The sequence below is a fragment of the Diceros bicornis genome, chromosome 21 (genome assembly GCF_020826845.1).
Source record: "Diceros bicornis minor isolate mBicDic1 chromosome 21, mDicBic1.mat.cur, whole genome shotgun sequence".
In the NCBI taxonomy this organism is placed as follows: domain Eukaryota; kingdom Metazoa; phylum Chordata; class Mammalia; order Perissodactyla; family Rhinocerotidae; genus Diceros; species Diceros bicornis.
Window position 1 is genome coordinate 27,217,418 of NC_080760.1, and position 21,930 is coordinate 27,239,347.

The window sequence follows — 21,930 nt, forward strand, 5'->3', positions numbered from 1 at the left end:
CTTTTCCAGAATATCATATATTGGAATCATACAGTATATAGGCTTTTCCGACTTTATTCTTTCACTTAGCAACTTGCATTTCAGGTTCTTCCATATCTTTTCATGGCTCAATAACTAATTTTTTTATATTTCTGAATAACATTCCATCATATGGATATACCATAATTTGTCTATCTGTTCACCTAATGAAGGACATATTGGGTACTTCCAGTTTTTGGTGATTATGAACAAAGCTGCTATAAATATTCACAGGTGGGTTTTAATACGGACATAAGTTTTCAAATCTATCGGTTAAATACCTAGGAGTGTCATTGTTGGATCAGATGGTAAAGCCATATTTAGCTTTTTAGTTAAGAAACTGCAAATTGTTTTTCAAAGTAGATGTTTTATTTTGCGTTCCCACCAGTGTAGGGTGAGAGTTCCTATTGCTATACATCCTTGCCAGCATTTGGTATTGTCTGGTTTTAGATGTATAGTGGTATCTCATTGTTGTTTTAATTTTAATTTGAAATTCCTTAATGACAAATAATGTTGAACGTTTTTTCATGGATATGTGTGGTGGTTAATTATATGTGTCAATTTGGCTAGGTCATGATATGCAGATATTTGGTCAAAAACTATTCTAGATGTTTCTGTAAAGATTTTTTCTTTTTTTTTGATAAGATTAGCATTTAAACCAGTACATTTTGACTAAAACAGATTGTCCTCCATCATGTGGATGGACCTCATGCAATCAGCTGAAAGCCTTGAGACTGACTTCCCCCAAGGAAGAGAGAATTCTTCCAGAAAATTGCCTTCAGACTTGAACTGCACTCTTCCCTAGGTCCCTAGCATGATGACCTACCTGCAGATTTTGTACTTGCCAGTCTCCACAACAGCATGAGCCAACTACTTAAAATCTCTCTCTCTGTACACACATACACACACACACACACACACACACACACACACACCCTATTGGTTTTGTATCTCTGAAGAACCCTGACTAATACTATAAAACTATCTATATGTCCTAGTGTTGAACATGGAAAATAATTTAATAATTTATTCATAAATCAGAGTAACCATGCCACTTAGACACTCATTATAGTATAATTTTTCTTTTCAGTGTCAATAGCTCTTGTGCTATCTTTGTTTTTGATAGTGAGCTTGAGTAGCTCATGTCCGTGCTCAGCTTAGCTTAGTGTCAGATGTGGATTAGGGAAAATAATACTGATTTTATGGTATGAAGGGGTAGGCAGATAGGTGGGCTATGTCTAATTCTATTTCCAGACTATTATTGTAGCTCTAGAGAAAGAACATCTTTGGTGGCTTATAAATTACGTGAGCTGTAGTTTTCTTTAGTGACCCTAGAAGTAATTACTCTGAGATTCAAGAACATTTTTTTTTTAGGATAAATGTTTTCTCTGTGACATTACCTTATGCCTCTAATACTATAATATAGAAAAACCACTAATTCTATTTGGCTCTAAGGCAGAATGATAGAATGTTTTAAGATGAAGTAAACCAAAGGATGCCTCCTGGGTCTCTCCCTGACTGTGTAGCCTTAGATAAATTTCCGTGTATCTGGTACTCCAGTTTCTTCACTTGTTTACATGGTGTGATGGTTAATTTTATGCGTCAACTTGACTGGGCTGCCAGGTATCCAGATATTTGGTCAAATGTTATTCTGAGTGTGTCTGTGAGAGTGTTTCTGGATGAGATTAACCTTCGAATTGGTAGACTGAACAAGCTGGATTGATGAGGTGGGCCTCATCAAATCAGTTGAAATCCTGAATAGAACAAAAAGACTGAGTGAGAGGGAACTCCTCCTGTCTAACTGCTTTTGAACTGGGACATTGGTTTTATCCTGCCTTTGAAACCAAACTGAAACATTGGTTCTTCTTAGGTTTTGAGCTTGCTGGCATTCACACTGGAACTACAATGGTATAGTTCCATTACAACCAAATTGTAATAATTATAATAACGAATGAATCATAATACTTTATTTTCTTTAGGTGTGAAGTTTAACTCAATTGTTGATGCAGATCTTTGAATAGCAAGTGGATCTGTCCTCTAAAAGTTTTTCTATTTTCTTCAATAAAGTAATGATTAAAAGTTTGAAGCAGAAAAATAAAATGTAAATATATTGCTAATTTTGTTTCATTCAAACTCAGTTTTTAATGCCCTCTTCAATGTGATGCCACATATTTTGAGAACATGTGAGAAATAGGGTGATGACTTTGAATCCTGTTTGCCATAACAATAATACTTTTGGAAGCCTTCACATATGTTTGGCATGTTGACAATATTCTTAATATTCCCTCCAAAAGTTTAGCCCCTAACGAATGCTTAAAATGCCAGTTAAATCATCATTTTTATTACCAAAATATCACATAGAATATATATGCTAACTGTGGTTACTTTACATTTAGAAAAACGTGAAATTCGCTTTTGAGTTCACAATCTGTCAAGAACTGTGAAGTGTCTGCAATTTTGCCCTTTTAGTAAACTAACAAGTTAGCCTGCTGTAGGTTCAAAGATCCTGGCAAAAGACATGAGACTCATGGGACAGAGATGAAGGACTTTATTACTCATGACAAATGAAGCAGCATGAGCTTCATATTTCTCTTGCTTCCCAAGTCCCATGGGGGTGACATGGAGGTGGCTTTGGTCACTGATGCACATGCAGTGGATGTGTTTCACAGTTGAGAAACTCAAGTTTAGAAAACCCTAATCTTTTAAAAAACTTTAAGTAAATGTGTCCAATCTTTGACTCAAAGGGAGATAGTATCTTTATTATCCTCGGCATCACACAAATCTACCTCTGTCTCAGGGGAGACACTATCTCTATTTTCCAACATTTTGTGCTATACAGATATCCTTGAAAAGATATTCTGGAACAAAGCTATCAGTGCTTCTGTTTGCAAGATATGCAGATATGCAAGAGATGCGTGGCAGATTGTCTCCCAACAGAAGCTCTCTGAGACTTTTCCTGTGACAACCAATAAATTTCAGGATGACATAAGTTTAATTAATTTTAGGCAAAAATACTAGATATTGTGTTATCACTAGGATGTACAGTTTTGAATTTGTCAGCTGATATATCATTTAAAAAATTATATGTTCCATTTCCATATCTACTGTAGGAATAACTCTTTGGAAGGTTTTGTGAGCCATTTTATTTTCTCTTTTGTCCCAAATTATAAACCAAATAAATAAAAATACCTTTTTCATTAGCAGGTATAGAAAATTAGGGAATTATATTGATAAATTAATTTTTTTCTTTGAAAATATTTTGGGGACATCAACAAGGCAGTTTGTTGTATTTCCAATTATTTTTTCAATTTTGAAGTTTTAAATCTTTCCTTTGCAGGGATATCACTAAAATTAATATAATTAAATCTGTTATTTTTATTGAGGTTTGTCCATTTAATAAAATTATATTGTAAATGTATCATCAAGTTTTTTGTTTTTTTTCAGTATTTGGTTCAAATGAAGTAGAAGTTTGCTGTTTACAGAGATCATTTGTTTCAAATATTCTCACTATTTACAATTTAAGTTCCAGCTATAGATCTTAAACATGTCCAATAATTTTCACATTATTCTTTTTAATATAATAACATAATCCATTTTGTGAGTAATTTGTTTCAATTCAATTAAAATATTACTATTACCATCCACTAGGAGACTGTCATACCACTGATAAACTTTCAAAAAATACACAGAAAGTTTGTAACAAAAACCTCCTTGGAATACACGATTTTGCCAATAGCAGGCAAAATGTACTTATCTTGGCTCACAACCAACTGCAAATTATGTTGATATAAAATTGAATTGTGAAATCTTAACTAATGACAGACAAAATCATATATTACAAAATCAAGAAATAAGACCAAGTAATCCTGTTTTAGCCAATGCATGCCTCCAGCATATCCTCTCCATGACCTTTTCCTGCTGCTCTCATAATTAAATGCAGTGCTTTTTTGCAATTTCTTGCTCAGGACTTGAGAGGTGTATTTTAATATATTATATGCTATGCTATGCTATGCTATCTTATTATATTCCATCCTATCCCATTTCATTCTATTCTCTTCTAGTCCTCCATTCCATTCTATTCTATCCACTCCATTAAAAAAATAGTGGTCAGAACTCAATCAATTTATTTCATCATCCATTAATGGTTTTTGATCTGCAGTGTATAAAAATAACAAACCTGTATGCTAAAATAATTCAAGTAGTTTCCAAATTGAGGAGTAAGAGCCATGTAATTACTTCTAATAGAGATCTTGTTTTGGTGTTAAAACAATAACACAGAGGAATACTACACTGGTATCAAAAATGGCTCCAGTATTTGTTTTATAAAAATTACTTTTATTTGACTGCAAGATGTGTGTTTTGTTTTATAACCCATTTTGTGATCCACAAATTTACTCTTCTTTGAAATTTGAAAGAAGGTGGCAAAAGGCTATTATTATACTGTCCTGGCCAATTCTGATACAAATTGGACAAAACGTTCCACAATCCTTTTTTGTTTCTAGATCATAAATTATTCTGCTCATGTAAATACCAGTTAACTAGCCCCTCTCTCTGCAGATGTACAATGTTCTTGAAAGCGTGTCATATGAAATTAAGTAAAAAAAAAATCTTGGGGCCAGCTCTGGTGGCCTAGTGGTTAAGTTCAGCATGCTCTGCTTCGGCTGCCCGGGTTCGCTTTTCAGGCACCAACCTATGTCATTTGTCTGTTAGTGGCCATGCTGTGGTGGTGGCTCACATACAAAAAAAAAAAAAAAAAAACCAAACAGAGAGATTGGCAGCAGATGTTAGCTTGGGGTGACTCTTCCTCTGTGCTCTGAAAAACAGTTCTAGAAAATAGATGTTAGCAGTGGGTGAGAAAGATGATTTTGCTAATTGAATTATCCAATGTATCTGCTAAAGTTTCTCTGCTAAAATAAATAAGATTCATTCACAAGATAATATGATGAATGCCAAGTGGAGAGATTGGATCTATTTGTCCATGCATTGAGGATTTTGGAATCAAACAAATGGGTTGCTTTGAGTTATTTCATTAGCATATTTTATTAGACTGTGTGAAAAACAGTACATATAGAATATTAGTTAAAAAGGGAGAGTAGAAGAATACTAAGAGAATTTTTCAAATGTCTGTTGATAGTATATTTCTTAAAATTATTATTATAAGGTTAGATATTCTATTTTTAAAGTTAAAAAAGAAATTCCACTGTTATGCATAGAGATTTTTGCAGGGAGTAGTAATTTTCCTTTGTCTGAAATCTTAGAGATAATTAGCTCACATGAGGAAAGAAGCTACGAGTACAGCTAAAGGTGGAAGAATGGTTTTTATTTTTACATTTTTATTCATTTACTCTTTTTTCTTTCTTTTCCTGATGGCCTGTGGTCAAGGTGGCACTATTGCATGTGAAGGTATTTTTTTTTTAACTTTAGGAGCAAGGTCTCTTGAAATGGATTTCCTACAAAGTATAGTTTCCATAGCAACTGTAACTGTCTTTTATTTTCACATGTACCATTTAGAATTAGTTGACAATAATAATTATAGACTACTTTAAGATAAAACATTAGCTGTACAGCAAAGACATGTATAAAGACATGGTTTTGGGAAAATTGTCTTGGTTTAGAGAAACTGAAATTACTTTTTAAAGAAGATTTGATTTTCTTACTTAGATAGATGATTGAAATTCTATCTACCTATCCAGTGCCAAGCATTGAGGTGATTGTTGATATATGTCAAGGAACATTTCCCCTCCTATAACTTCAAAATCACATTTGTTACCCTTTTTGTTACCATTAGTACCATAATTTGTTACCATTTTTATTTCTGTGTGTGTGTGTGTGTGTGTGTGTGTGTGTGCATGCACGTGGGTGCACCAAACTTGTCAAAACTTCTTTAGTTCAATTATTATTTCTTTGGAAATAATTTGGATATTGAACAATAGAATAATGTAGAAAATACACACGTTACCCTTACCTTCTTTTACTTATAAAATATCTTAGACTATAGACCTTCTAAAGAAGGCAAAGTGAGGTTTCACATAATTGGAAGGAATGTAGCTCAATTTAGAACATGAAAGGGAAATTCAAAAGTCAACTTATTTATTATTTGTTATTTCAGGTTTAGTTGCATCATGTTGTTGAAAGCTAAATGTATTTATCTACCTCAATGATTTTACATAAGTTAATATGTAAACATGAAAGAGTTTTTCAGAATCATTGGATTATTAATAGAGCCCATTAAAACAGAATCATACCGAATGTGATATTACCAGTTCAGAAATGAATAAAATGGGATTTAAATTGTTTTGAAATACCCCCCTGGAATACCATTTCATGAATGCCCTTTTTTTTTGTTATTCAAGAATAAAAGTATGTAGCATGGCAAAGAGGATTCTGTGCAGCATAACTAATTGTGGTGCACTTCAGTACACAATAATGATAAAAGCGTTTTCTAGGATGTAAGATTTTTCTCTGACGTTAACATAAGCAGACTAGAATTCTCTAACTGCTTTAGGATGCTAGGGTAATGCGCTGTGATGGGGTGCTGTGGATAGTGAAGGAGGGAGAGGATGACTGCTAGCTTCTATTTCAAGACCAACTGTAGCATGAATGCTCTAGTTCATCCACCAACTCCTTTTTGTAAGTTTTCCCTCAGAAAGAGAGACCCATGAGATTCATGGAGCGGATACTTCTGAACATTCACGCAGAAGCACACTTGTGCAGTTCCAGGGCTTGACTGTGGTGGCCATGAAAATGCACTGCTTGGATCTCCTCCTGAAGGGAGCAGGATTGACTGGCAGCCCAAGCTGTTGCCCTCTGAAGTATTAATGCAGTCCCATTTCTAAAAGAGGTGAGACTCTTAATGGGTTACATTTGCTTAGGACTCTCCATCAATCCGCCTGAAATTTTCTTAGAACTGGGCTGCAATCAGATTTCCTCTTTACTCAATCCTCCTCTCTCCCTCTTCTTCACAGGTGTCAGATCTGTATCATGGTCTAAAGGTTCTTCTACCTTCTTTAGATTCCTCCTCTTTATCCTTCACATGCCTTTTTTCCTGCACTAAATGTCTTGCACATAATCAATATTACAATCATCATCTGTTTCGGCATTTGCTTCTCAGAGGACTTGAACTAAGATAGAGTTTGGGGGAAATAGCAATAATTTGGTATTGATGTGCTAATCATGAGATATTTGTTGGACATCCAGGTGCAGATATTGAATAAGCAGTTATGTACACAAATCTGAAGATGCAGGAAGTGAGAGGAGAGGTCTAGTCTGGAGATAGAAATTTGGGAATTGACTAAGTGTCAGTGGTATTTAAGCCATGAGTTTATCAAAGGAGCAATAAAATAGAGAGGAGAAGAGAACTGAAGGTTAAGCCCTGATTGACCACCTCAATCAGAAAAGATGACTGAGCAGTGGGGTAGCGGGGAATCAGGAGAGTGGGCTGGAAGTGAAGTGAAGAATGTATTTCAAGGAAGTCTATAACTGACCTTGTAAAATGTTGCTGATGGATCAAGCAATGTGAAGTCTGAGAATTGACAACTGGATTTAGCAATGATGGGGTAATTGCTGACCTGGAGAAGAACAGTTTTAGAGGACATGTAGGAGTGAGAGACTGAATGGAGTGGATTTTCAAGAAACAATAGGAAGAAAAAAGTGAACATAGAAATGGAGAGAATAAGAATAGAAAATGCTGCCAAGGAGTTTTGCCATAAAGAGGAGCAGGGAACGGGGTGTTTCCTAGAGGAGGAAGTAGATTCAAGGAGTTGTTTGTTTGTTTGCTTGCTTTTGTTTTTAGGACAGGAAAAATTAAATCATGTTTTTCTGCTGAAAGGAATGATCCAGTAGGGAGGGGAAATGTGATGGTACAGGAGGGAGAGGGGAAAGGCTTTCTGAAGTGATGTCCTGGAGTTGGAGAGAAGGGATAGAATGGACAGTTCAACCCTTATAAAAGGAGGAAAGGCCGAGTGGCACAGATGGAGGTAGGTGGATAAATGTGGGTGCTGGCCCTTGGAAAATCTCTTCTGATTCTATTTTCCGAGCAAAAGTAGAATAAAAGGAGGTGTTAGAGGTTTATATTTATCTAGAGAGAGGGAATAGATTCAGCAATTGCTGTATGATTGCTTAGCAGCAGTAAGAACCCATTTGGGCTTGTAGGCATAAATATGAAAGGAGAGCCATCAGCATACATTGTTTTTTTCTGTAATCATGATCAGCTTTGCAGGGGCAGGCACAAGTAGGCAGTGGATGGGATGTAATTAGTGTTTGGGTTTTACCAACTGAATACCAGGAAGGAAGAGACGGGCAGTGGAGTTGAGGGGGTAAGCAAGGGAATGACTTTAATATAAGGCGAGTGAGGACATGAAGATGGTGAGTATCCAGGTTACCCCCTTACCTCTAAAGACATACTATGTAAGCAAGTGCCAGTGGAGTTTATGAGGAAAGCTCTCTTTACGTGACGTTTTTCTCCCGTATATCAATATGGCTTGGAGAGAGATTTGGGGGTGGGAGTGAGTTGCAAAGGAAAATCACCCACATCATTTGCCAAGCAATGTCTTCTTGGACCTGAACTGAAGGATGGATAAGACAGAGATATTAATGGCTAATATTTCAAAAGAGCAGGTTTTTCACGTTAACAAAATCTATCAGTGGAAATATTTGTCACAGCAGTAAGCTTACCCAATGATAATGCTTTGCTTAGACAACTTGGGCCAGGATATATATTTTCTACAAGAGCTAGTCAAAAGATTTTAATGAGAGTATGAATTCCACAACGAAACACAGCACTGAGATTTCTACCTCAGTTAACTTCTTTGTGCATTGAATACATTATATTTAATACTAATTTGCATTAAAATGATAAATGCAACAATTCCTTGCATATATAGAAGACAAACAGGAAAACATGATCATGATGCCACTTCTACTAGGCATACTTAGGTACTTTCTTAAAATTGCTTTTAGGTACTCAAGCATTACCTCCGTGCACCCTGTGCACTCAAATATTTTTAATTAGTGTTCTCTAAATAGCTTAAATAAAGCCAATAATTCCATTATTTATATTTCCAAATAAATTAAATATTGTTTTATAGCAATAATTTTTAGATTTTTGAAAATTGTTAAATGTTTTTTAAATGATAGGCTATAAAATTAACAGAGTTCCTGCTTTGATTTGTTAGTTAAATTAAATTTGTTTTGTTTATATGTACATTTGTTGAATAAGGGCACTGCTATTCTACATAATAGCAAAGTTGACCAAGCGGTGGTATTTAAAAATTTCTTTTGAAATGTCCATATCTCAACAAAAGTTATACACCTAACATACCACATTTGTGGAGAACATGTTTAGAATCCTCTGTGGTAGGAAAAAAAATATGTAACAAATAGCTTTTTTCATTTTTCACTTTCTAACTATTAATTATTCTAAAGATTATATTTTCCTTGTCTAATAATGACTGTAAGGCGTGACAACAACCATTCCTTAAAAGCACCATTCCGCCTCTGAGAATAAGCTGATATTTTTCTTAAGGCATATTAATCCTCTCCATCCACAGAAATTAGCATGCCTGCCGACGAAGTGAATCCCTTACACAGGTTGTGTGAGAATAACGAAATCGGTAACGTGACTTTTAGGAGTATCGTTTTCAGGGTCCAGCAGATGGGGAGTTATTCCCGGCTCTGTCACCCATTTATGAGCTGTGCGAATTCAGCCAAACTTCATCTTTTTAGCCAGCCCTGGTGGCCTAGTTCATTTCCTAGTCAGGGAACCACACCATCCGTCTGTCGGTTGTCTTACTGTGGCGGCTGTGTGTTGTGTGATGCTGAAAGCTATGCCACTGGTATTTCAAATACCAGCAGGGTCACCCATGGTGGAGAGATTTCAGTAGAGCTTCCAGAATAAGACAAACTAGGAAGAAGGACCTGGCTATTCCCTTCTGAAAAAATTGGCGATGAAAACCCTATGAATAGCAGCAGAGCATTGTCTGATACAGCGCCAGAAAGTGAGAGGATGGCAGAAAAGGACGGGGCAGGGTTCTGCTCTGCTGTACATAGGGTTGCTAGGTGTCAGAATGGACTCAATAGCACTAACAACAAAAACTTCATCTTTTTATGCCTCAGTTTTGTCATCTGTGCTCCCCTCACACCCTCAAATAGAATATTAAATACAAGAGATTAGGACTTGATCTGGTTTAACAAAGAATCTCTAGTGCTCCGCACACAGATGGGTCCTGAACAAATATTTGTTGAATGAATAAATATATAAACTATATACTTAGAAGAATATAAGAATAGTAATTGTATAATACCGATATTTTGAGGATAAAGTGGCAAAATACATGATAAATACAGAGCAGAGTCCTGGATCACAGTAACCATTCTTATTGGAGAGAGTTCTAGAAAGTCAGGGTCCTGTGTCTAACCTCTATTTCCCCTTTAGACTGTGGAGGGATTTATACTAGGACTAGTGGCACTATGCCATGCTCTAGAACCTGTGAACTGTGTAAGAGGGAAAATATTTGTTATATTTCTACTCATATCTCCTAAGTCTTTCACAATATTTGGGAGAAGTGGAAACAAGCCATGTGGATGAAAGTATTTTAGCGTACAATCTAAAACTCATGCCATCAATGAAAGTGTTTTTACAGCTTAAGCATGCATACCAGAACACCGGAGGTAGTAAAAATAATACTTCATTGATTTTAAGGTGCGTATTTTAAATTTTTACATATCCAAAATCTGGATGCATTTTACAATCAATGGCATCTTAAAATTGATAGCCGGCTCTCTTTTTTCTTCCTTCCTTCCTTCCTTTCTTCCTTCCTTCCTCCCTCCCTTCCTTTCCTTCTAGTTCATGATATAATAGGGTGTCAAATAGAATTGATGAAATATGGTATAGCCATATATTAAAGCAGTATTTCTCAATACTTCTTTCTTATCACCCCTCAACCCCGGCAAGGAGCCTCTTAGGCATTTTTTTCTAATTTCCCACCCCATGAAATTCTAATACCATAGATATACTCTATAACTGTTTATGTATTGCATGTATATATGTGTTTTATGAATAAAAAGAGTAAGATATTTTTGCTTCCCAAGAACCAATTTTCATTCTCTTGGGGGCACTATTACACCCATTGAGAATGCAGATATTAAAATGATACTCCTTATTATGCCTAGTTTTAAAAATCTCATTTACTAGATTACTATGATTTGGGAATCATAAACTAATTCTTAGGTTTAGAGCTTTTGGCTTTAATTACATAACAGAATGTCTAGGAATTTTATTATTATCATGAATTACTGTTAAAACACTTGTCCAAATGCGTGCAAACTTTGAACATTTGCTATTTACCCCAACAGTCCAAGAGCTATCCATAATATATTTTGTTAACAAATAAAAGATCTTCAAGTTCACCCAGTGAAATCATTCAACATATCATTCTCATTTTGTGAAATAAGACTTATAATTTCAGTGTATAAATTTAGGATGTTCACTACCTCACCTTTACATATTCATGATTTTGAAGACATAACTTGCACACTACATCAATAATGAGATTTTTTTAAGACCATCTAATTTCCATGGAGTACTAAGAGATACCTACTTTATACTCCACAAATTGCACTCAGTGGGGAGGATGAAGACGTGCAATTGTTGAAGCCTTTGTGCATCACTCTTCTACTGCAGTTTAAGCAGTTGCAGAATCCCACTTCCGATAGTAAAGATGGAGTAAAGAGCCCAGTCCACTTGTGACCAGTGGTTTGCACCAGAGGGAAGATAGGGACAACATCTATGACCATCAAATCAAGATTTTCTCTTGAAAAGCCAATTTTTATATTCAATGGCTTTAACTGATGGAGAAAGGACTGATTTGTTTACTTGGAGAATATCTTTAAATTGCAAAGTTATTCAGTGTGTTCTTAAATATTCACTTATCTTTTCTCTGGGCTATGCAGTTTAACTTCCATTTTTTTAAATTAGTGGTGCAAAAAACTTTTAAAATTAGTGATACATAAAACTTTTAACTTTGTTGTAGGAATTGCAATATTATTTTATATTTGACAATTCAGATGTGTATATTGGCTTAGTTGTACTGGGTTGTGTTAAATGGCTATTCTTGAGGTTCAAATGTGTCAAAGAAATATATAGTTGTTTTGGGGGATGCGAACTATTTTAGTAGACCAAGCAATGTATCAGCTAAAATTAACACAGGAAGTACTCAAAAGAGACTCCTCAGCAGTATACAGACATCCATATCAAGGCTTTCTCAATCGAGTTAGTTTTACACAAGCTTTTGTAAATAAGTTGAAAGTGAATTCAAAACCAGAAATCATCTCCTGCACTGCTCCTAGTACTTGCTCTTTCTCTGCCTTTTAATCGAAGCATCTCCATGATACTCCGGGCATAGACATCTCTCAGGTTCACGCTGATATATGAGTCAGTGGCTATATTCTTGGTAAGCTTCTTCAGAGCTTCGCGCTGTCTAACAGCTGCTTCCTTGAGCTTTAAGGTGAAGTAGCAAGCAGAGAAGCGGTCGTTAATAATAGCAATAGGCAAGGCCAAGACGAGGATTCCCGATAAGATACACATGAAGGCCACGATTTTGCCCGTGGTGGTGTCTGGTCTAATGTCCCCATATCCCACGGTGGTCATGGATGTTGTGGCCCACCACCACGCACAAGGGACACTTGTGAAGGTTGTGTCAGGAATGCTTTGCTCAGCAAAATATTCCACAGTTGAAAATATAGAAATTCCCACAGACAGAAACAGGAGCAGTAGGCCGACTTCTTCATAACACTGGGTGATTGTCATTCCAAGAGAGCGTAATCCTGTAATAGAGCAACTGTGGTCAGTCATTGGCACCTCTCCTTCCCTTCCCACTCCTTCCCTCTCTTTCCCTCTTCTTCCCTGCTATCCACCCAGAAACATGCATTTCACATTTAATATGTCTCCAGCATTGGGCAGTGTTCTGGGGATGATAGAGGATAAATGATAAATTGTAATCTTTGTCTTCAGGAAGCTTGTAGTCTAGTTGATGGGGCCAGATTGAGAAGGACAGAAAGAAACATAATTAGACTCATTCATTCACTTATGTATTTATTAAACACTGCTATTTATTAAAAAATGGTGAGAGATGACACTAAAAGGCAGGCAGAGGATGTATATAGGAATTTGTACTTTAGTCTACACAATGAAAGGCGTCTGCAGCATTGCATGTGGAGGACTTACTTGGTCAGATTTGCATTTCAACGCATCACTTAGGCACATTTTTCAATGCCAGTTTTATGTTGTCTCCTTATATTTTATGTGTCTGTTTTTCTCATCATCCATTAAAGTTTAATACAATCAGGGTATCATTATCTGAAAGCCGGAGGCAGTAAAGGATGTACACCATGAGAATGAAGTGAAGCAGCAGAAGCAAGACACGTATCAGTGCAAAATGGACCTGAGACCATCATATGCACACTCAGAGGACACTCTTAGAGGTCTATCAGGAGGGCTTCCTGAACTCCCATGACACCCATTGAAATTCTCTTCCTTAATCCCAAAGCTATAGGGGAATATCTCCCTTGAATACAAGAATTTCTGCTTTCCTGTAAGGAGACAGACCTGAATACAGAATATTCCTCCATTGCAAAAAGGCATGGGGGACTGGAGATACTAGGGAACTCACTCACTATGAGGCATTGGTGGATTCCCCACTGTTGATTCACTGAGCCCTTGGGAGACAGACCCAAGAGAGTCCGCTCCCATCTCTGAAAAGACTAAGCCCTAAGGAGAGTAAGATGAGCCCACAACGAGACTATGATCTGAATAAGCTATCTTCCTGAACACTAGAGAGATACTGCTAAAAGCGTATCCACATTGTAAAGTCATATCAACCTGGTGTCACAATGATATTGTCTCCAAAGTCCGGAGCAATACCTCTTAGAATCATTTAAAAGTTTTTATTCACTCACTAGAGACTACTTGAAATGCATTAATACACTATTTGTGCTCTTATTATTTTGAATTTTGTTCTTGAAATTTTGAGATATTCTTGAATTATTTACCAGCTATTTTTAAAGATCAATGAATATTAATTTTGATCTTTCACTTCAACAGAAAATTTTTTAGAATATCTTTAGAATATCTTTTAGAAAACTGGCCTTGGTGTCCCTGTATTGAATTGCATTTCTGAAATAAATTGACAGCATATGAGGAAAAGCATGGGGTTTGGGGAGACTGCTTTCATTTCAAGATGAAGTGTTCTCAACAATTTTGTAAAGAAACACAAAGTGGTCTGAATTTTTGCATGTTACATCTATTAACTCAGATAATCCTTAAAAAACAAGATGAGATACACATTGTAATTATTATGCCATTTTACAGATGAGGAGACTGAGGCACAGAGAGGCAGCATATCTAGGTCAAAGCTACAGAGCCAGGATTTAAACCTAGGCTGTCTGGCCTGCCATTGTCCTCCCAAGGAGCTGTTATTCTATAATACCTCAATTTATTTTATAGTTAATACATGGGGAAATATGTCAACTATGTCCATATTTTGCTAAATATAATGCTTAAGATAAAATTGCCAAATATTTATGCAAGTGTTCATATCTTTCAATAAACTAAGGCTTTATTAAAGCTTTGTACTGCTTTAGAACTGAAAAAAACCTTTGAAGAGGTGACATTGTGGAAATTACTATTATTTTCTTTTTCCTTTCTTTTGGGAAAAAAATGTAGTCTTTTACTGGGTGTTTTTAAATTGAATCCTGTGAAGAGTTTATAAATACTGGAAGAAAGCATCCTATTATGTGTGTCAGAAAACAAAGAGTGGTACTTCAAAAAGTTGTTGGAAACCCCATTATCAAATCCTGGTGTGTGAGACGAGCTAGGAAAATACACTACCAAAATTATGTTAGGATAAGTCCTAATTACCTTAGAGATGTGGAAAAAAAAACCATCTGAGGTTAACTACTGAGGACAACTACCATCAGCTTCTTCAAGGTGACCAGTCAGGCATATATCTAAGGAAATAAGGTGGTTATAGGACTCTCTAGCCAAATTATTTGCATTCCTATGTATTGCATTAATACGAATTGTATTAAATATATGTCATCCTACTCCAGCGTTTCTCAAAGGGTGGCCCAAGAATCACCTACATTAAAATCACTTGTGAACTTGTTAAAATGTATGCTCCTGGATCCAACTCCAAATACTAAAATCTAACTCTACGGATTGGGGCTCAGAATTTGCATTTTAACAAGCTTTTCAAGTGATTCTTATTTTCATTAAAGTCAAACATAAGGTAACACGTATGTACTCCAGAACATTCAACAGCTGCAGGGCCAGCCACTGAGAATCATTAGTCCCGAGGATGCAAGGATCATCTTTAATGGATTTGTGTGATTTCCCCTGACTTTGACTATAATTTTCCTTTTTTTTTTTTGTGAGGAAGATCAGCTCTGAGCTAACATCCATGCCAATCTTCCTCTTTTTGCTGAGGAAGACTGGCCCTGAGCTAACATCTATTGCCAATCCCCCTCCTTTTTTCCCCCTCTTTTCTCCCCAAAGCCCCAGTAGATAGTTGTATGTCATAGTTGCACATCCCTCTAGCTGCTCTATGTGGGACGCTGCCTCAGCATGGCCGGAGAAGCGTGCGTCAGTGCGCGCCCGGGATCCGATCCCAGGCCGCTAGCAGGGGAACGCGAGCACTTAACTGCTAAGCCACGGAGCAGGTCCTGACTATAATTTTCATGTATAATTATGTGTGTGTGTTGTGTGGAGATTTTCTAGGGAGAATATTCATTAGATTTTCAAGTCTTTATGATACACACAAAAAGCAAATGAATTCCTGTTACCATCTCATGCATCCTAGATCAGGGACAATAAAATTCTCAGATACTAGATAAAGCACTTAATTCGTGTCTTCTGCTTTCTTTCAAAGTAAATATTTCCGTTGTTCCTTCAAAAATTACGGGAAAGCCACCAGTGCCTGGTCATCTCTCTTTGCAAAGCCAGAGAAGGCTCTGGAGGACTGACTTTTTCTTCTGTCAGGAAACCTGTGTGGTAAGCACTTCCTTGGACACAGACAAAAAACTCGCTTATGTCCCTATATGTTATATATAATTTATGTGTATATTTTTATGTGCTGTTTATGCATATTTTATGTGGAACTTTCTAGAAGCAGAGGGTCTTTAATTTTCGTGTATCTTCTGGGCGCTGGGTTAAGGTAAATTGAGGTTAACAAATGGTCAAATTGTTTCTCAAATGCCTTATGGAGGGAAAGTGTATGAGAGGCATCTTCTCATATCTATGATAACAGCTTCAAGGTTTTGCTTCCCAGTGCCTTTTTGGAAATCATGGTTGGGTAAGGTATGGGAGTTGCTAATTTTGAGAATCAATTCAGAGTGCTTCCCTTGGACTGTGGTCAAAGCACTAATGCTTACAGACAACTGCAGATTGAAAGGCATCAATGAAATCTGAATACCTGTGGAATGCCTGCCCAACTTTAGCATGCGCAGAGCCCTGAGCAGCCTCAAAACCTGGACGATACGCCCCACGTTTTCCAGCTCCTGGGTGGTCTGGCTCCCACTCAGGCTCTCTACCAGAAGAGTGATGTAGAAGGGCAAGATGGCAAGGAGGTCTATGATGTTTGGCACCTTTCTCAGGAAGCGGCACCTGTCCCGCACACACAGGAAGCGCAGGACAAACTCCCCGGTGAACCAGCTAATGCACACGTACTCCAGGATCTCCAGCAGCTGCAGGTCCAGCCAGCTTAACTCGGCTGACATCAGGGCCATGTTGATGATGGACACCACCACGAAGATGATGGAGATGACCCCAAAGATTCGGGCAGCTGTGGAAGACCCAGGTTTCTCCAGGATGTTCCAGAGCTTCTGGCGGACAGTGGGACAAGGTCCTTGTGAGAAGTCCTGTTCACTCTCATGTTGACTTTCCTGGTCTTCTGTGTCCTTCTTAAAGTCTAAAGTTTCACTCAGCTCCTTTCTTCTGAAGTATCTTTTAGAGAAGACAACTTAGTGATTAATCTAACTTTTTTTAAAATACAGAAGTAAAAAGAGAATTAAACTTAGCAGTGAGGTCATGCTTTTTATTTCAGTAAAATGCAGAAAAATATCCATTTGTATTTTATCCAGATTGTCTCCTGCCCATAGTATTCAAAATTTCTCATTTACGATTATTATTTTTAAAATGACACTTTCTTGGTAGAAGTTTATACAAAAGGATCTATACATAGCAAAGCTACTTCAGATTAATGTATTTTTTTAATGTAATTTCTTGTAACAAGAACAGAAGTTTGCCATATGGAACTTTTTTGTGTGTAATGGAAAGGTATTCATGAAAAAATGATAGTAATTCCAAGATAATAGCAAAAACATCATCAAAGTCCCACTATCATTCACAGTGAAGGAACAATTTCTATCTTTTGTATTTAGAGGAGTTCCCCATCCAAGTTTTTAAAGCTAGTGTGCTAGGTTTGATAAATGATGAAGCTCCATACTGAAACCTACATCCCTATACATGCGTCTTTTGGAGCATAACTTTTCTGACTCATCTATTCAATCACCAAAGATTTATTACAGGCCTCACTTCCCTTGCCTGATCAATGAATTGACACACATTCACTCGACAAAGAAAGTTAAAAACTTCCAATCTAAAAGCTGGCTTAGATGCTTTCTTTCCAGCCCCCACTGCCACCCCACCTTCCAGCTCAGAAGCGGCCGCTGGTATTCTTAGGCCTGGGTTCAGCGAGGCTTGCGTAAAGCCTCGACTCTTTACCTCTGCCGCCCTCCTTCCACTGCGCCCACCCCCACGCCCTGCCACTGCGCGCCTCGAGGGTACCTGTCCCTGCAGCAGGAGTCGATGCTGAGCTCATCGATGCCCCAGTACTGGATCTCCTGAAGGAAGGAGAGCGCGCACAGCTGCTCCATGACGTGCAGGCGGCCGGTGCGGTAGTAGTGCAGGACGTAGCGGAATGCTTGCGAGCTGCGGTCGAAGAAGTACTCGTTGTCCACGGGATTGGCGTCGTCGCAGAACTCCAGGGGGCTGGGCACGGCGGCTAGAGCCCCGCGGCGCCGGCACGAGGCCACCACCACGGCCAGCTTGCCAAGGCGCGTGTGCGGGAAGCAGGACAGCGCCTGCTGCGAGAGCACAAAGCGGCTGCCGCCCACGTTGACCGTGAAGCAGTCCCCGAGCGCCAGGGGCTCCCCTTCGCCCTCGCTGCAGAAGACGCTGGATTCCAGCGAGGTCAGGGAGCAGCTGTCCAGCGGCGAGTCCGGCGGCGCCCGGCCGCGGGGAGGCAGCTCCATCCCAGCCGCTGCTGCCTGAGGGCGCCACAAAGTTGGGGGCGCGCCGGAAGCCTCGGTCCCGCGAGGGCGGTGGCACGGCCCCTGCTGGCGCCCGGGATTCCCCGGGCTCCCGAGGGGAGGGAGATGCTTCCCACCCGCGCACCCCTACTTTCTCCACCCCTTGTACTCCTTCCCCCTCTCGCCGCTGGGGAGCTGCGAGTGCGCAGAGTCTGGGAGGAGAGCAGGGGTCGCGCCCAGGGAGATGCTCAGGTGTGGTCCAAGCCGAGGGCAGCCCCAGGGCACGATGCCGGTCGCCGAGGCCCTTCCCGGACTTATGCACTCCCTCCCAACTTTGTAATGGAGGCCCCCAGCCCCGGAGGTGGACGCGGTGAAAGCCTCGCTACTAGGGGGGTGGACCGGGTGGGGAGGGGAGGGAGGAGGGAAGTCTAGAGCGGAGGAGGACAAGATGACTCTTGGTGAAATGCAAGCAAGGAGGATGGCAAGACTCACTCCTGCCCGCAGGAGACCAAAGAGAAAAGTTCAGAAAGCAGAGAAAGTCGTAACCGAGTCTGGGTCCCTTTGAACTCGAGGGTGTATATTCCTCCCTCTTTTACTGTGCAGGCTTCACAGGCCTCCCCGGGAGGGTTCACTGGGGGTGTGAGCACGTGGGGGACGGTGCTCTGGGCGAGGGGGCCGCATCATTTGCTCCCATTCACTCTCATTCTAGTCTGTCATTCACGCTCCATTTTCTTCTCCCTCCTCGCTCAGGTTTTGACCTCCTGGTTGAGAAATAAGGATAATTAATAATGACTTTTAATTGAAGTCCCCGTGAGTCACTAAGAACGAGGGGTCGCCATTGCCAGCTGCCCCCGCGCGTGGGGAGGCACTTGGCGCCCTTCGGTTTAGCCATTTCTGTCCTACAGGTTTCCCGGAGAGCAGGTGTTGCAGAAGCGTTCCCTGGCACCCAGCGGAGCTCTCATTTTAGGAGAAGGGAAGGCAAAAAGACAAGGAACGGAACAGGCGTGGGCTGGGGCAGGAGTTTAAATAGTAACGACGACTCGGTACAGGGAGAAGCCGAGCACCTTGCCCAGGTGAGACTGGAAGTGTACCCACGGGGCCCCTTGGAGCCGCGCCCTGGCCAACCTGTTGGACACGAGGCGGGGCTGGGGAGGAGGGCAGGGTGACTCACCTGCGGCGCCGGGCACATCTGGGCTGCGCTCAGTGGGCGCCGCTGGGTGTGTAGCCTTCCTCTGATCCTCCTGGTCTACACGTGAGGTCTGACTTGACAGATCCAGGAGCAAAACTGCTCGCAGCCAAGCTCTTCGCCGGCGGTTGTTGCCTAGCCTCGCCTCGTCTCCACCCGCCTCCTGGCTCTGGCCCCTCGGAGGCAGCGGAGAGTGGCCGCCCCCGCCCGCGCTCGCTCCGAGCCATTCGCGGTTCCCAGCACAGCTGTGGGGAACGCAGGGAGCGGAGGGAGGTGAGACCGGAGGAGGAAGTGAGGCGCTCCGTGACTCTGAACATTATATTCATCCTGAAGACACTTCAACGATTCCTGTAGTATTAGATTCCTATTTCCCTGAATCTGTGTGCTCACAAATGCTCAAGAACAAAATTTTCCAGTTGCATAAGTCTGCTAAGCTCACAGTTAGGGCAATTATATTAACTGCTGTGTGTGGCGTGGTTCAAGGTTTTCTCACTATTTCCAGCAAGCATCTGGGAATCCTGCATTTTTTCAAAAGTCTTTGCAAGAGGGAGTGAACCAGACTCGTCTCCTTTATTTCCTTGTAAGAATTTTAGGAAAAATAAAGATTTGAGCAGGCAGCTCGACCCAGCAGCTTTTTCATAGATTTGACTTGAAATGTGACTGGTTACTCCCAACCGGCTGTGGGACCTCCAGCTTTCATTCACTTCATGGGCCTCAATGCCTTCCTCAGTAAAATTTCAGGTGTTAATAAAAACACCCAACATTTATTGAGCACTTACTTTATGCCAGGGAATTTTGTAGGTCCTTTACTCATTCAGTACCTTATTTAATTATAATAATACTATGAGGTAGCAGTATACCCATTTTATAGAAGGGGAAACTGAGGGGCAGAGCAATTAAGTGATTTACTTAGGGCCACATAGTCCAAATTTAAATCTGGGACTGCTTGTCAGAGGCTGCCCTTATAAACACAATGCTTGGGACATATCATTTTTGTGTGATTTTTAAATAAATCAAAGTGTGGTTGCTTTTATTTATGTGTTTATTTCTGCAAGTTTCTAAAGAACGGCAAGAGTTTAGTGATGTATTTTCCCTGATCTTGCCACAAATGTTTATTGAGCATCTGCTATGTGCCAGGCATTATTGTAGGTGCTTCAGATAGATCATTAGTGTGAATAACTTGAATCAAATGATTAGCAATGGAGGTCTACCCTAGCTTTACAGATTGTGGTGAGGAAGGAGGAAAACTTTCAGAGGAGAATGACAGCTTTAGGGGAGGAAGGAGATCTTGGACAGGTAATCAGAGGTTAGCAAAATGTGACTGAGGCTTGCAGGTCCCTTACACAGCCACCAGGACCCTGGACTTCAGTTGTGGTTAGTGGTGTCCCGTAGAAGTAGTTATAACAATAATAACCATTTAAGTGTCAGGCCCAAGCTAAACATCTGAATTCTCACAATGGTCCCATGAGGTAAGTATTGTCATCCTTAGTTACAGCTCCCAACTCAGAGGCTCACAGGTACTATGTAACTTTCCAGTCACATGTGAAGGAGTATAACAAGGGATTGAAACCAGGATCTTTCTGACTCCAGATATCGTCTCAACAGTTAAGGGCCTAAAATTTTCAATTGCACTTCAATTGTGATTAAAACAATTTCCACAAGTTAAAACAATAGTAACTAGAGAGATGATGACTAGTTAACTGGGAATATATAAACACAAATGACCCATTTTAAAATATAGAGTCTCTTAGGTAATGAAAAATCCCTGCCTTCTTCCCTGTCCCGTTGCTTTTAATCAATTTTCTCTCCTGGCTCATTGATTGCCCAGGTTTGAGTCAGAGAGCCCAATGAAGAGGATATGATAAATAAGAGGGGAAAAAAGTCCATTCAAAAAATATCCTTCCTGGTCCCTGATCTTGATCTGAAATATACCCTGAAAGTATGTCAAGACGTGAAAGGAGAATTGTTGATAAGTAGTTGGGGGTGGTGAGGTCTTGCTTTCAATTTCATTCCTACATAGCATGGGAGGAATGTGATTGTCATGTAGGAGGTAGCACAGTATTGAGATGTGAAAACTCGACAATCTGATGGCTTTGGGTGTATTTCCCTAGTCATCAGATGTTACATTTGAGTGATTTTCCATTAGCAGTCTTGTTATGAAATGCTCTACTGGTATTTGGCTTTATCTATGAAGTCTTCCAAATAGTGATGTGAATATTGAATCTCCAGGTACAACTAGAGTTTTAATTCTTCCAATTTTTGTGACTATTTCTAAATTTATTAATGAACAGCATGCATTCTTAACATTGGTATTTTTAAATTGGATTAAAAGAAAAACCAAAGCATACTTTTGATGTCTGACTCTATTGATGACAACCATGAAAATAAAAGTTAAAAGTCATTTGAGGTACATTAGAAATTCC

The 21,930-nt window shown here is 39.4% G+C and overlaps 1 protein-coding gene across 1 annotated transcript; it reads right to left on the bottom strand.

The window, feature by feature from the left end:
* Window positions 1-12,244: 12,244 nt before the first annotated feature.
* KCNV1 (potassium voltage-gated channel modifier subfamily V member 1) lies at window positions 12,245-19,637 on the bottom strand. The gene is made up of 4 exons (XM_058564809.1): window positions 19,493-19,637; window positions 17,858-19,082; window positions 16,485-17,014; window positions 12,245-12,840 (listed from the first exon to the last, which is right to left on the bottom strand). The coding sequence occupies exons 2-4, from the start codon at window positions 18,322-18,324 to the stop codon at window positions 12,329-12,331; spliced, it is 1,509 nt and encodes a 502-aa protein (XP_058420792.1). The 5' UTR covers window positions 18,325-19,082; window positions 19,493-19,637; the 3' UTR covers window positions 12,245-12,328.
* Window positions 19,638-21,930: the final 2,293 nt, after the last annotated feature.